Source organism: Chiloscyllium plagiosum, chromosome 7, assembly GCF_004010195.1.
Source record: "Chiloscyllium plagiosum isolate BGI_BamShark_2017 chromosome 7, ASM401019v2, whole genome shotgun sequence".
Taxonomy (NCBI): domain Eukaryota; kingdom Metazoa; phylum Chordata; class Chondrichthyes; order Orectolobiformes; family Hemiscylliidae; genus Chiloscyllium; species Chiloscyllium plagiosum.
In genome coordinates this window covers 14,863,564-14,878,621 of record NC_057716.1, presented here as the reverse complement: position 1 = coordinate 14,878,621, position 15,058 = coordinate 14,863,564, and the positions used below count along the sequence as shown (strand labels likewise).

At 40.1% G+C, this 15,058-nt stretch overlaps 1 protein-coding gene across 6 annotated transcripts in view; it reads left to right on the top strand.

The window, feature by feature from the left end:
- The window catches only part of vps8 (VPS8 subunit of CORVET complex), a 555,322-nt gene that overhangs the window by 96,337 nt on the left and 443,927 nt on the right, over positions 1-15,058 (top strand). For all 6 annotated transcript variants that reach the window (XM_043693080.1, XM_043693078.1, XM_043693079.1 and 3 more), the window contains 2 exons: positions 2,666-2,712; positions 5,383-5,472. In XM_043693080.1, coding sequence (XP_043549015.1) covers positions 2,666-2,712; positions 5,383-5,472 — 137 coding nt within the window. The remainder of the gene's footprint in view (positions 1-2,665; positions 2,713-5,382; positions 5,473-15,058) is intronic.

Genomic DNA, 15,058 nt, shown 5'->3' with positions numbered 1-15,058 from the left:
CCTGAAATAGCATAAAATTAGAAACCAATTTTCCTTATTTTCACAATTACATTTGTATCTTTTGTAGTTCTCTCAGTTTTTTTTCGACTTTTATGATACACACTCGAAGAATTCTTTTTCCCCTGTATCAATATTCTCCATAGATACTTCTATTATTTACTTTTCTAATATTTGTTTAAAAAAGTTGTTTCAGTGCTTTACACTTGAATTAAATTTTCCTTTGTTATTGATTGGGAGTGGAAGAAAAGAAAAATCTCCTGTTACAATAATTAACTAAGTTTAGGTAACAAAATTGGAAAATAATGCAAATATAAACTGTGAAATCAAAAGATTTAGTTGTATTTTGGTTCTTCTTCAAAATAAAGTGAAACTTTAATGCACTTTTTTTTTCACTAACTGATGCATTATATCCATTCTCAGATGGGTAAAGCATAACTTTGTTGCAGACAAACCGTATTTGAGATTTTTTTTCATGAAATGTATGTTATGCCTAGTGGAGATCACACACTAGTTACTGGAATTAAATATGTTTTAATAGACTATTTCAGATAGAAACATTTGCAAAGTAGCATTGCTGCAGCAGTAGCTGTTCATTCTTAATGACTGAAGTGGAACCAAGCCATAAATAAAAAAGTGAATAATTAATTAGCTGCATAATTTACAGGCTGTTAGTACAGTAGTGTATGCTATGGGTCCATCTCCCTTTGTTGTGCTTACCATTGTTTCTAAATTAGAGTTTTATGTCATTACTATCCAGTGAATCTTTATGACATATTTTGTATGTGTTAGCTATCCAATCTAAAAGTGCGACCATTGGATTAATGGGTCGCACTCTTTTCTCTGAGTCAGAATGTTATTTGTTCATGTGCATTTCCAGAACTTGAACATGCAATTCAGGTTAGTCCTCCACGCAGCACTGTTTGAAATACCGTGTTTAGGATTGAAAATTAAACCAGGGCCCAGTCTGCACTTTGGTAACAAAGATCCCATGGTATTGCTTTTGATGAAGAACAGGGATGTTGTGCCCCATTCCCAATCAAAGTTTATCAATCCATTAACATTTCAGCAATATAACATCTAGTTGTTAATGGATCTAGGAACATAGAGGACATTTAGCAGGATATAACCAGCATGTAGATTGCAGTTGTGGGGAGAAATTGAGGAACGTTAGCACTGTTCTTCTTGGAACCAGAGGTGGTTACTAAGAAGATAAGAGGTTACAATGGAGTAGGTATGATCAAATTAGGGGGAAAAAAATGGAATGTTGTCAACTAAAAAGATTTTCACATTGAAAACAGAAACTCTTCCACTCCTTGGCCTAGCACTTAAGGTCAAGTCCAGCATTGCTCAAATGGGAACTAAAGCAACATCCAATGTTTTGAAATAGTGGGTTTTTAAAGAAAATGTGATTACACACTTCAGCCGCCTTGACGATTTCTCACTTAGGCCATCAGTTTGGTTTTGAATTATTGTGGTACTGTCACTTTTGACATTTATGGCTAACTGCAACTAGAGCTACGCAGCTCTGTTTGTTTGGGATTCTGAAGGTGAAAGGACAATATTTTAGCATTACTATTGGTTCCTTGTTCCCAACTATAGGAGTGAGTCTTACGGAGATCATAAATTTTCAGGAGACAGCAGCAGAGCTCGAGGGAAGTGGTAATTTATTCATCTATTCCACTGGTACAGTACAAGGAGAGGCCAAAGACTTCCCTTGAAGCTGGCCTCAACGTGAGGGTTCAATTACCCTCTTAATCCGCAGCTCAGATCGGAAGAAAGGTCAATGACGCTGTAATTTCAAATACAGGTGTCTTTTGCACGCTTTTCTTGTAACATTAACATGGTGGCGCATACTCCCTTCCAGTGTATATTATTGGTTAATTAGTGCTGAGTTGTTAAACTCTGATTGGGTTTCCAGTGCATCATTCAATTAGTAGTCTTGTTGCTATGATCTAAATGGGCCACATTTGGTATATAGGGAAACTGGGTAAAAACAAGGACTGCAGATGCTGGAAACCAGATTCTAGACTAGAGTGGTGTTGGAATAGATGAAGGGCTTTTGCCCGAAATATGTATTTTTCTGCTCCTCGGATGCTGCCTGAACTGCTGTGCTTTTCCAGCACCACTCTAATCTAGAATATAGGGAAACTGAACTTCCCATGGTTACTTGTGACCTTTTTTTCTCAACTGTGACAGTAATGAGATAATGGAGGCCCCTTGTAATTTAGTTTTTATACCTTTCTTTCAAATATTTCAGTGATTTTATATATAAACACTTAAGAATCTATATCTATGATTATCTTGAAGACTCTTAATTAAAACCTACTTGTAGTATTATAACTGACCGATTAGAAAAATCTTAAATTTCATTGGGATGAAATGTTCTTATCTTTAGGGTAGCAAAGAATTTTGCACATCCAATCTTACTGAAGGAACAAACTGCTATTGTCCTCTGCGCTGAGAATGCATTAAAAGGATGTTTCTCACACTCTATAATTTCTGTTAAACGTACTGCAAGCTTGTTGGGGCTGTTGTCAGTCATTTTTGCTGTACTATCATAGGTTAGCCCCAACACCAACTTCACTACTACAGATTTTCCCATAGACATATGCAAGTTGTGTGAAGCATAGATGTTCTAATTATAACCATCTCTCTTTATCCTTAGGTTTGTTTGGAGATCAGAGTAAGCGGAAGGGTGTTGTGGCTGATCGGGTAAAGTATCACTTATTAATGGGATTTGTCTTCCCTCATTTATCTATTAGAAAGTAACTTGTGTAGTGTTGAACAGTTAATTAAATGCCCAGGACCTCAGTTCATCAGAAAATGAGCTGCTGGTCTTAAATGTGCAGCTAAACTACTTAAGACTTTGATTCTCATTCAGTGTTGCTCAAGAGGGGAAGAAAGTCTAAAACTGTTGCATTGGATCACTATTAAGCCTCTGTTTGTTGAAAGAGAGGTCTAGAAGTGAAGTGGGTCTGATTGCCCTTGACATTAAGGTAGCATTTTATAGAGTTTGCTGTCAAGGAGCCGTGGCAAATCTGGAGACAATGGGAATTGGGTGGGTGAACAAAACTTGGTTGGTTGGAGTCATTTCTAGCACAAAGGAAGATGGTTTTGGTTATTAGAGGTCAATCATCTCAGCCATGTGTCATCACTGTAGGAGTTCTTCAAGGTGGTGTCCTAGGCCCAACCAGCTTCAGCGTTTCATCAACAATGTCAGAAATGGGGATGTTTGATGATTGCAGCATTCACAGCACCTCAGATACTCAAGTAGCCATATCCATATGCAGTAGGATGTGGACACTATCCAGGCTTGAAGTGATAAGTGGCGAGTAATGTTCGAACCATGAGTGCCAGTGTTATGATTACATCTCTGACAGGAGGATTACATTGATAATTGAGCCTTACTACTCTACAAGCCATAACATGAGTATAAATATTTTGTTTGTTCATCAAAATCATCATTTCTTTTCTCTTTATTAGTTATCAAGAACGGAAGAGACTTTACCTGATTTTCTCAATAAACTCAAAATAGGACATTGCAAGCAAAACTCATTTAACAAATGAGTGATCAAACTGGTTGTTAACTGAGCTACTTGAACTACATTGCTCTTAATCTGAATGCACAAACATCTATTAAATAAAACAGGCTGAGATCCAGCTCTCTAAAGGTTTATAGATGGGGGACAAAAGGGGTAAAAAGACAAAACCCTTATGGGTAAAGATTACAAATGAAAAGGATAGAATACGTTGATTTTTCATAGTTGCTTCGGTTTTCTGTCAATGAGATTGATTTGCTTAGACACAATGGTAGAAAACATCAATTTGTGTCCTCGGTTAGTTAGGTTCCCTTGTTAGCCTTTCGCAAAGACCATTCCCTCCAAGATACCATGGTCCAATCCTCCTTTACTCTCAAAGCCTCACGGCACCTTCTCTGCAACCAAAGAAGGCGAGACACCTATCTGTTTACTTCCTCCCTCCTCCGTATCCAAGGGCACAAACACAACTTCCAAGTGAAGCAGCGTTTTACCTGCACTTCACTCAATCTAGTTCACTGTATTCACTACTCAGAATGTCGTCTCCACTCCATTTGGGAAACAAAGCATAGACTGGGTGACTGCTTCACAGAACACCTACGTTCTGCCCACAAAAAAGGCCGTGAGCTGTCCAGTTGCCTGCCACTTCAATATACCACCCTGTTCCTTGGCCAACATCTCTCTCTCAGGCTTGCTGCATGCTCCAGTGAAGCTCAGCACAAACTGGAAGGACAGCACCATGTTTTCTGCTTGGGAACTCCACAGCCTTCTGGACTCAGTATCGAATTCAACAATTTTAGAGCATAGGGCATCTTCTCCTCTGTCCTTACCCCAACCTCTACACACCGGGTCTTGTTATCACAGAGTCATATAACACGGAAACAGACCCTTCGGTATGCTACTTTAATCACTAATAGTCTTCATTAGCAGCCACTCATTCTTCAAGGCTGTCCAAGTGTTCTTCTCTCTCTTTGGGCTCTATCTCCACCTATCGGTTATTCCTCACCCCCTCTGCCCCCGCCTGATCTTCTGCATGAAAACCAACTTCTTCCAAGCTGCCATCAGTTCTGAAGAGGGGTCACTGGATCAGAAATGTTAACTCTGATTTCTCTCCACGAATGCTGCCAGACCCTTGCTGAGATTTTCCAGTAATTTCTGCTTTTGTTTCTGTCATGTAACAGTGCTTTTAAGCAGCATATGGTGACCTACATTCATTTTCATTATTGTTAAATAAACGTTTCTACACCAAAACGGACCATTCAGTCTGTTTATTAGTGATTATCTTGTACTTTTGCCTCCTGCATCTAGAATTACTTGCAAGTGGACTGCTTTCTTGGACTCTTTCTCAATCTAGACAAATTTTGACAAGTCATTGACAAGTCCTTTTATTTTTTGGCAAGTAGAACATAGAGAACATAAGAAAGTAAAGCAAAAGTAGATGATTTGGCCAATCAAACTGCTCCACCATACAACTAAATCCACCTTGATGTCCTCAATATCTGTAAATTTGTTGACCTGTGTTTTCGACTTACTCAACAACTGAACCTCCATCGCCCTTTGGGGTTGAGAATTTCAGAAATCCACTACCCTGAATTTGAAGAAATTCCTCCTTATCTCTGGCTTGAATGGCCTCTCTTTTTTCTGTGACTGTGTTCTCTCCAGCTTGTTCACACTTTCCTGATAAATATAGTACTTTTAGTTCTGGTATCAGAAAATTCTTTTTGCCATCACCTTCCATACTTTTCTAGCCATTTTGTAGCATGGTGACTCGATATGTGCCCAGTACTCCCCAGACATGTTTAGACGTTTTGTATTATACTGACTTATTTTAAAATCTTTCTTTTAGATGGCAGAAATCCTACTTCAGTATGCTGACCGAGCTCTGAAGAGGTGCCCTGAGCAAGGCAAGCTTCAGGTTATGGAGCAACATTTTGAGGTAAGTGCATATGTCTTACTTAAAAAGAAAGTTTCATGAAATGGGTTTCAATTAAAGTACATGGAAAAGTCATGAGTTAAAGCATATTGTTAGTTTACATTTGTTTATATTTATTTTCATGGACAGGGTTACGTTGGACGCAATAATTCTGTGGCTTGTGTCCCTGATAGAACAGTTAATGTGGTCTAGCTAAGCTCAATGTGTTGATGGTATTTGCCTTCTACAGCACATCAGTATATAGCTAGTGTATTTCCTTTATCTGTAGTAATAATCAATACAGGGAGAAAGTGAGAACTGCAGATACTGGAGATCAGAATTGAGAGTGTGTTGCTGGAAAAGGTCAGCCAGTATCTGAGGAACAGGAGAATCGATGTTCCCTTCATCAGGAATTGGCTTATTCCTGAAATGTCAATTCTCCTGCTTCTTGGATGCTGCCTGACCTGCTGTGCTTTCCCAGCAACACACTTTCAACTAAAATCAACACACATCTGCACATTTCATGATACCTACCCATGAGTTTTCTGTTTCACTTTATTACAAACTTTCTTTCTATGTCTTTGTTGTCTTGACTGTCGGCACTGTGGGTTCTTGACCTAGAAGGGCGATGAAGAAACTTAAGCTGGAGCTAGGCATATGAACTTGATCAACTAATGTGAGAAAATAGTTGTCTGTAGTTAGAAATCTTCATTTCTACAGCTCACTGTTTGTATTCTTAGGGCCAATATATAATCCAGCCATACCAATCAGATGTCCAAGGCTAGTGTTCATTTATTTGATCATAGCTGGCATTAAAAGGACTATAGTTAGTTTAAGTGCACAGAAAGAGATGGCAAAATTAGCTTCATCCACCAGTACTGACCTCTATCCATTCACCTCACTTTGAAAGTGTACGCTTGAGTAATGTGTGTGGCAGCGGCCTCCGGATTGGCTGAATTGCCGTTTGTGAACTGACTAGTCTGTAAATATTTACTCCTTGATTCTTAATGTAGGGTAACTACTTGGGCAAGGTACTGGAGACTGCCTAGTAGACTGTGAGCCATAACCCTGTGCTCCAAGGAATGAGTAGAAATGGAGGATGAGGCAATGACTGGGAACTCTGTTTAGCTTTCTGAAAAATGACTTTTGACTTAATTTTTGATTGTAGATGGGATATTTTATTGAACATCGTAATGGAATATTAAGCATATGATTTGTGGTGCAAGTGTGAATTGTGGATGCTCGAGCTTTTGAAACCTTAAGTCTCCATGACTTTCCGATGACCTGATTTTTCATATTAATATTTATGTAGTAATGATCAGCCTGTGGAAAGAATATTGGATGTAACAAAGATATTCAAAGGTGTTAGAAGGAAGATGCATTTAATCGTGGTAATGTGTTTCAGTTTGCTACAAGCTCAAGAACTGGATGTGCAAACTCAAATTTAAGGGAGAGAGAGTGTACAGACTGATCAGACTTGACTACCTTATGCATTGAGAATTTGAGAAATGACCTGTCCAAGGCTGCAGTGGTGGTAGACTTGAAGGGAAATTGGATAACTCGAATAACTTTACTGGTCTCCCACATACCTTTGGGGATAGATGCTTGAGGGCAAGGGCTACCCATTTAAAACAAAATGTCACTCGCGCCTGTGAGTTGTTCTGCAAAATGATTTCTTCCATAATGAGGAAGCCAAACATATATTAGGTAACTGCTTTGAGAACTCCAGTAGCTGTAAATTGTGAATTATCTTAATCATGTATTTGCTATGTCAGCAGTAGGCCTTTCTCATTATCCTACCCAGGGAAATATATGTAATTAAACAGGCTGAATTTGGGTAATTGAAAATCTAAGTGCAGAAAATATTTGAGGTTGGAGTGTGAGACATTGAGGAATTAAGGTGATCTCTAGTCCTCCAATGTAAACACCAAGCTTGACTGAAGCTTGAATATTGTAAATAGTTAAGAGTTTAACAGTGTTGATAACTGTTCAAAAAGTGAAAGAAACCAATTTTGCTAGCTGTGGTCCTCACATGTAGTCTTGAAGGTCTCCAGTTGCTTCAGGCACCTGTCACTCAGAATATAAGGGGTAGAAGGAGTTTGTATAATGGGCTGTTTCAGGGAATGACTCTCTTAGATAAACTCTGTGATCCTTTTACTTGCAGTATCAATAGTGCAGCTGAATAGTTGAAGGATGGGAAGTACTGACAGCTGCTGCTACACATGTTTGCTCTCCACTGATGGGTCATGAGCAAAGTTACATATTTTGTAAACTGTGATAATGCAAAGTTCAGAACAACTCAGACAGTTGCTGTCACTCAATGTCCATTTCCAGTCAGTTTGTGCTACCAAAAGCTTGATTAATTGCGTCCCCTTCAGCTTGTGTGATTGATATGTTCGTAGAGGCACATGCAATCTTGACTGATGAGTGTATGTGTTGTGTCCAAAGACTGCAATCTTAAACAGTTTGCCTGCTTTGATTTTCCCTAAACTAGTTAGGATTGCCTGATTATAGAGTAATGCTTAGAATGTCATGTTTTGCAATAGCACAGTGTATCTGTCCACATTTTGAAAAATGAATGGCAGATTTTTGATAAAAATATCACCATGAGGACTTAAAATGTCACTGCTCACACAAATTATGTGAAATCTGTAAACTAACTTGGATTGCTGTAGAATAGAGACCAACAGCAGAATGTTCTCATAATTTGGCTGAGTGTTAATTTGGGGAAATTTTCATGAAGGGTTTTGCTATGTGGGCATGGTGACTTTTGTCTACCAGTCTTCTCTTGCTCACCTCATCATTTATGCGTCCTGTTTCTGTGGTGCTGTTTGCATTAAAGTGTGTGCTCGGGTAGAAGTGCTCACTGTTATCAGATGTCCCAAGCATTGAAGCTATGGGCACCATATCAAAAACATAGCTGCATCCACTTTAAAAGCTGTAAGCCAAGAATTACCATTCAATGTGTATTGTTGGACTGCATTTGAAAAGAGGTGGCTATTAGGCACCACCTCCTATCTTCTAGCAAAAACTCTGCCATTGTACACACCTCTCACCCAGAGTAATTGTCTATTACTCTCACTCTTGCACACAGCATGTTCCCTCAATGGCTATCACTCACCCAAACCTCCTAAAGTGCTCTGTAATCTTCTGCTCGGGCTATATTCTACCCCACTCATCTTTCTTGCCATCACTACCAGTTCTTCCAGCTAATTTCATCTCCCTCAGTCTCTCCATTGTCTCATTGCAGGAGAAAATGTCTTATAATAGATTAGCAAATCCGTTCATTTTCCACTGACATTTTAGCTGTAGGACCAGTTTAATTGATGACCATGCCAAAGTTAAGGAGCCTCTTCATGCATCTGTGGAATCTCTCAATCCTCACATCACAAATGTATCAAGGATACTATTAATTAAGTTTGGGCCAGTACAAACTATATCATCTCTGTGCTTGACTTGTAGGAGACCTCATTATGGGACAATGGGATTTTCCAATGTTGTTGGGTTCCCCACGTGTAGGGTGCTATAGACTGGATACGCACCACATTAAGAGTGCCATACTATATTGCATCCAACTTCATTAACAGTATAGAATTCCACTTAAACAATGACCAAGTCATGATCTGTGAGGTTTGAACCAAGTATCCATGCTGCTGCCATCATGCCTGTCTTCCTGATAATTCTGAAGTTTCTGTCTCATTCCAAGAGCTGACTCCCACACAATGAAGCCTGCTGGATGACAAGAGCTACTCTCTTCAACTGTTCTCAGTCTGCACCTTCAATGTGCTTTTGTCATGTAGAGAAAAAGACAATGGTATCAGTACTCTCTGAGCTTCGTAAAGCTCCTCTGCATCCTGGGGTGAACTTCTGTAATTTCTCCATGAAGAGGCTGTTTGTTGACCCTGGGCTGCTGGTGTAGCTGAATCTCCTCAATTTGTCTGCACTGTCTTTGTATGATGGTCACACTGATGAAAGCACGTGTTGCATCCATTTCGGAAGGGTGCAATTCATCTATGTGGAAACTTTCAAAATGTAACACCTTATGAGTGGAGTTGTTCCTGAGCAGTGTAACAAATGCAAATGAGACTTTAGCAAAGCACACCCTATTTGAAAGGCCAGATAGAATATGGAGGTCTCCCAAAGGATGGCCCTGATATGCCTCCATGTGGACTTCTGAGATAAGCATATAAATCTTCATCGCGAAACACGTACCACAAATCCATTAGTATGTTACCATGATAGGAATACTAATCTTTGATACCCCTGATGCCAGCTCACACATTGCTCACAAAATGTGACATTGACTATAAAGCCTCATGTTCTTGCATACTTACAATTAGCTGAGAGAGGAAAGCATCGCCCTGGACTTGAAGAATATGGACCCTTCGAACCTGAATGCGCCAAGTGTCTGACTGACCTCGGCCGACCCTGAGATTGGACAATGCAGTTGATTGTCCATAATCCCCTTTCATTCAACTTAGCAATGTTCCCCTTAGGCTCAGACACAGCTATCAGGTTGATGCCATGTAGTGTGATTATTGCAGAGCTGCTGGCACATGCTGTGGTGGTGACTTTGACAGAGCACAACATTGTATGTCAATATGGTCATTCCTTCATTGTCTAGGTTAGAGTGGTGCTGGAAAAACACAGGAAGTCAGGCAGCATCCGAGGAGCAGGAAAATCGACGTTTCAGGGTCTGCCCGAATCATCGATTTTCCTGCTCCTTGGATGCTGCCTGACCTGTTGTGCTTTTCCAGCACCACTCTAATCTAAACTCTGATTTCCAGCATCTGCAGTCCTCACTTTTGCCTAGTTGATTCATTCCCTCATTGTACCCTGCCAGCAACCATGACAAGCTGTCTGGCTTTCTATCAGACCTAAGATGTAAGGCAAGGCGGTGATGATGTGATCCTGTAACTTCTGCATGAAGCAGCAGTGCACTAAAAGGCAGACATACTATGAGTGTTCAAGCAGGGGAACCTCCATTATCCGAACGAGATGGGCGGGCACTATTTCATTCAGATAATCGATTTTTCGGTTAGTCGATTAAATGCCTTTCCTCTGGGGCTTGGAGTTTTAAAGTCTGCTCCCTGTTCAGGAGACTGCAGCAGCACACATTGTGTGAAACCTACCCCCCCCCTCCACCACCACTACCACCATCCAGCACTGCCCTCCAAACCAATCCAACAGTCACCCCGCCTCGTCTACCCCTACCCTCTCTCCGGGGCAGCAGAGCTGTACACCAACACCAAGGCCACTGCTGCTGCTGCAGCTGCCTTTGTGGAGTAAGTCTCCAAATAGCGTACAGACACAGACACAGCCACAGCCACACACACAACTTTTAACTGCAGCTTTTTGACAGCTTCCACGTTTGTCCTGCACAGGACAATGTTGGAGAGATTATTCCTGAGAAGCGGTGGGGTGGCTGGGGGTTGTTAGTGGTTTAGGGTACACCCCTGTGTGGAACTCCAGGGAAAGTGTGGGAAGAGAGAGCGCGCGGGAGGTCAATCATTTAGAGACGGTGCCTGTTTAATCACTGTAAACAAAAGACGCAATCACTGTTGAAAACCCGTCTTTGATGTAATGTTTCTATTGGGACCTCGAGATCTCCTTTGGATAATCCGATTTTCAGATAATTGGTATTCGGATAATCGACGTTCCTCTGTGAATCATTTTACATTTAATGTGAAGAAAACAAATTAAAAGCCTTGAGATGGAACCTGTGTAAATGCGTGAGATAGGTGTGTGCACTGAGCGCAGACAGACCTGGCATCATGATCACAATGTAAGGTGCCATTTGCCCCAGAGTTCAGTGGTGAAGAGCTGAAGGGTCTTCTGCAGTACTCTGAGATTGGCCGTGATGATTTGCTGAGCAGTTGGTGTTTTGCTGATGCTGATTTCTGTGGATGTAGAGCGGAGGAGGCCACTGTGCCTGGGGGCCTGAGATTTTGGTGAATGCTGGTCAGTGTGATGGCCTAGTTAAAATGTTGGTATGCTGTGCTGGCATGGTAAGTGCTGAGACCTTTAAGTCAGGAATTGGTGAAGTCTAGTTTCTCATTGGTACTTGGGGCCTTGTGAATTATTCATTCGTGGGACGTGGATGCACTGGCTGGGCCAGCATTTACTGCCTGTCCTTAGTTGCCCTTGAGTTGCTTTCTTGAATTGCTACAGTCAACATGCTGTCAATATAATGTCATTTAATTTGCTGGCATGCAGGGCCTAACCTTTGAAATGCATATTGTCTAGTTGTAGTGTTTTGGTTGGAGCACATTCCTAATTATAGTGGTATGTGAATTGATCTCCCGACATCACAGCTGAATATTCGCAAGTCTAAGTGAAAAGCAGATTTTCTTTGTTTCACATCCAAGATGCCAAAACCAGGCAGATGTTATTATTGGCTGTGAAACAGAAAATCTCAGACCACAAGAGGTGAAACATAGAAAAGTGACATTAAACCTTTTTGAATATTAGCTATTTATATCCACATGATGTTCTTATGTGCAACATTTCATCCCTCAGCTGTGTTAAAACCATCAATAGAGAGAACAATTCCACTCAACGTTCAGTATTCTGAAAGGATCCAAACTGTGTTAATTGGTTCAAATCAGAGACAGTTTTTTTTTGTGTGATAATAGGGTTTGCATAGTATGCTGAAAACAACTAGGAATGGTTTCACCAGCTAATTACCTGACTAGGCAGCAGAATCATTTTCTCTCATTGTTATTCTTAGGGCTGAACACGAACTAGAATTTACTCCCACTCCATTCATTGGTAGTTCCTCCCAGTGCTAATCTTATTTGTGCCTCCTATATATTCCCTTCACATTCGGGGAGCAGGAGTGAGTGCAGAAGAGAGAGGGGAGCAGCAAACAGGGAGCAGACTGCAAGTGAATGTATTGAGAGCAGCATTGTGTTATTTTCTGTCTTGATGCAGACAGATGCCTGTAATATCTCTGAGAGTGCTTTAGGACATTCTGTAGTTGCGATAGGCGATAAAAATGAAAGCCTATATTTATAATGGAAGAGGCTGCGTTTCCCAATAGGCTGCTAAATTGTATTTCACATCTTAGATCAGACCTTGGGAAAGATTTCACTCTATTTAACTATAGGTTTGGATTATCTCAAACCTGGCTTCTAATGTGAACTGCTAGTCTATCCTCAAATGCAATTTCAAAAGACTGTTTATCATGAAATTGCAACAGGGATATTAGTCAACAAATTGTTGTGCTTCTGTGAAGTACCTTGCTTTCGGCATAACTGCTAGGCCATTTTTAAAACAAACAGATTAAGCTTCACATCAAATTTCAGTGACAGACATGTAAAGGGTTCATAGTATGATTTCTCAGTTTATATGATTTAATATCCATCAGCTCAGTTCATATATTTTAAGAAGTTTGATTTGAACTGATCTTTCGAGAAATTTGCTGAAATTTGTTTCTTCCAAATATGAATGTACAAATTGAACATAAGATGGCACTGAAAATCCTTCCATTTGCCTAATGTTGCCCAGCTTGGTGTTCAGTCCTTTTAAATATTTTAATCAGACTCCACCCCCCCCCCCCCCCCCAACCTTTTTCAGAATAACGTTTGCGAAAGTCTCAGAATGAAATGAGATGCAGATGATCCATTCAGCTGATACGAGAGTGTTAATGAAAACATATGGGCGGCACGGTGGCTCAGTGGTTAGCACTGCTGCATCACAGCACCCGTGTCTGTGTGGGTTTCCTCCACTTTCCTCCCACAGTCCAAAGATGTGCAGGTCAGATGAATTGGCCATGGTAAATTGCCCATAGTGTTAGGTGCATTAGTCAGAAGGAAATGGGTTTGCGCGGGTTACTCTGCGGAGGGTCTGTGTGGACTGGTTGGGCCGAAGGGCCTGTTTTCACACTGTAGGGAATCTAATCTAATTGAATATAATACTGCAAGATCAATGGATGACACAGACATTTGATAATTTGGGTCAGCTGACAATGCATGTGAAGCTGTTTGTTAATGAAACAGTAATGTTTGATTTTAAAAAAGTGAAAAAGAATGCTGAATAAAAAAATAATTACATGTACATTATAGATCCATCATAAACAAGCTGCAAAGAGACAGATTATATTTTGGGCATTTGCACAAAGAATTGAACTTGGCTAATGTCACTGTTTAAAGTTTTAATAAAAGTTTTGATGCCCTCAATGGTAGAGCACTTAGTCAGCTTGTTTTATATAAATGAGGTTAGATTGGTTAATGATGAGATGCAACTGCATGAAAATAGAGTCTTTGCCACTTATTTTCAAAGTTCTGTTTTAGCCTTTGAAAACTTAAGGGGAAGTTTGGACTTTTTTTGACTTTAAGAAACTCATTCTTCCATTCTCGCCATGTTATCGTTTTTGTCCATGCTGCCTAGACTAGAAACATTCTGTTGCAACAAACCAAATAGAGATCAACAAACCAATAGAACCAAATTTAGTGAATAATCTCAAAAAGAATCTAATGGGCAAGGTTTCACTTTTTGCACCTTTGACTTTAATAATCAAATTTAAACTGAATGGCACAATTTTCAAACGGCTATCAGCAAGAGAAAGAAAAGACCTATGCTGTTTTGCACAAATCTTTTTAAGTGACAGGCAAGACTACTAAAGTATGAGAAATCCTGGTCTGTGCAAATAATTGCATAGTGTACAAAAGGTAAGAGGTCATTTTAAATCTATATGAAATGTGAATTTGACCTTAGCTAAGTATTATGTCCAATTCTGGCATCACACTGTAGGAAAATTGAGACTTCAGATTTTGGGTACAGAAGGGATTTACTGGGAGGTCAGAGGTTGTGGTATTGCAAATACACAAGAGGCTGGGTTTGTTTTCCTTGGAGCAAAGAGAATGAAGACGCTATTTGATTAACGCTGTTTAAAATAAAGTATTTGAGTGATTAAATTAGGAAAAACAGTTTTCAATGGCTAATAACCAGAGCACTCAGGCTTTACAAAAGTGGTAAAAGAACTTGAGTTGACATTGTATGCTTTGCTTTACCAAACAGTGTATATCAGATACTGTTATAGCCTTCAGGGGAGAATGGAGAAATAGATGAAGCAGAAACTATGGTAGGGATATGATGGATGAATGAATGGAGGTTTGGAACTAAGCAGTTTGTTCTTTGAAAGATCAGGCACAGCGTGATAGAGTAAATGGCATCCTTCTAAGTTGTTCCATTCTGTGGATGCCATGATTTTGATAAGTAATCAACTAATTGGTACATGAGACTCTTGTGTGATATTTAATGCACAGATATTATATGTTTGACATGACAGATGAAAGTCTTTTAACCAGAAATTAGACCCAGATATAAAATTTGTGTGTCACAAAATGAAATACTTTTGAAGTGCATTATTTGAATAGTTTCTCCCTATAACTGCAATCAGTACTGGCAGATTCTCACAAAGCGCAGCAGGTCAGGCAGCATCCAAGGAGCAGGAGAATCGACATTTTGGGCATAAGCCCTTCTTCAGGAATGAGGAAGGTGTGCCAAGCAGGCTAAGATAAAAGGTAGGGAGGAGGGACTTGGGGAGGGGCGTTGGGAATGCGATAGGTGGAAGGAAGTTAAGGTGAGGGTGATAAGGTGAGGGTGA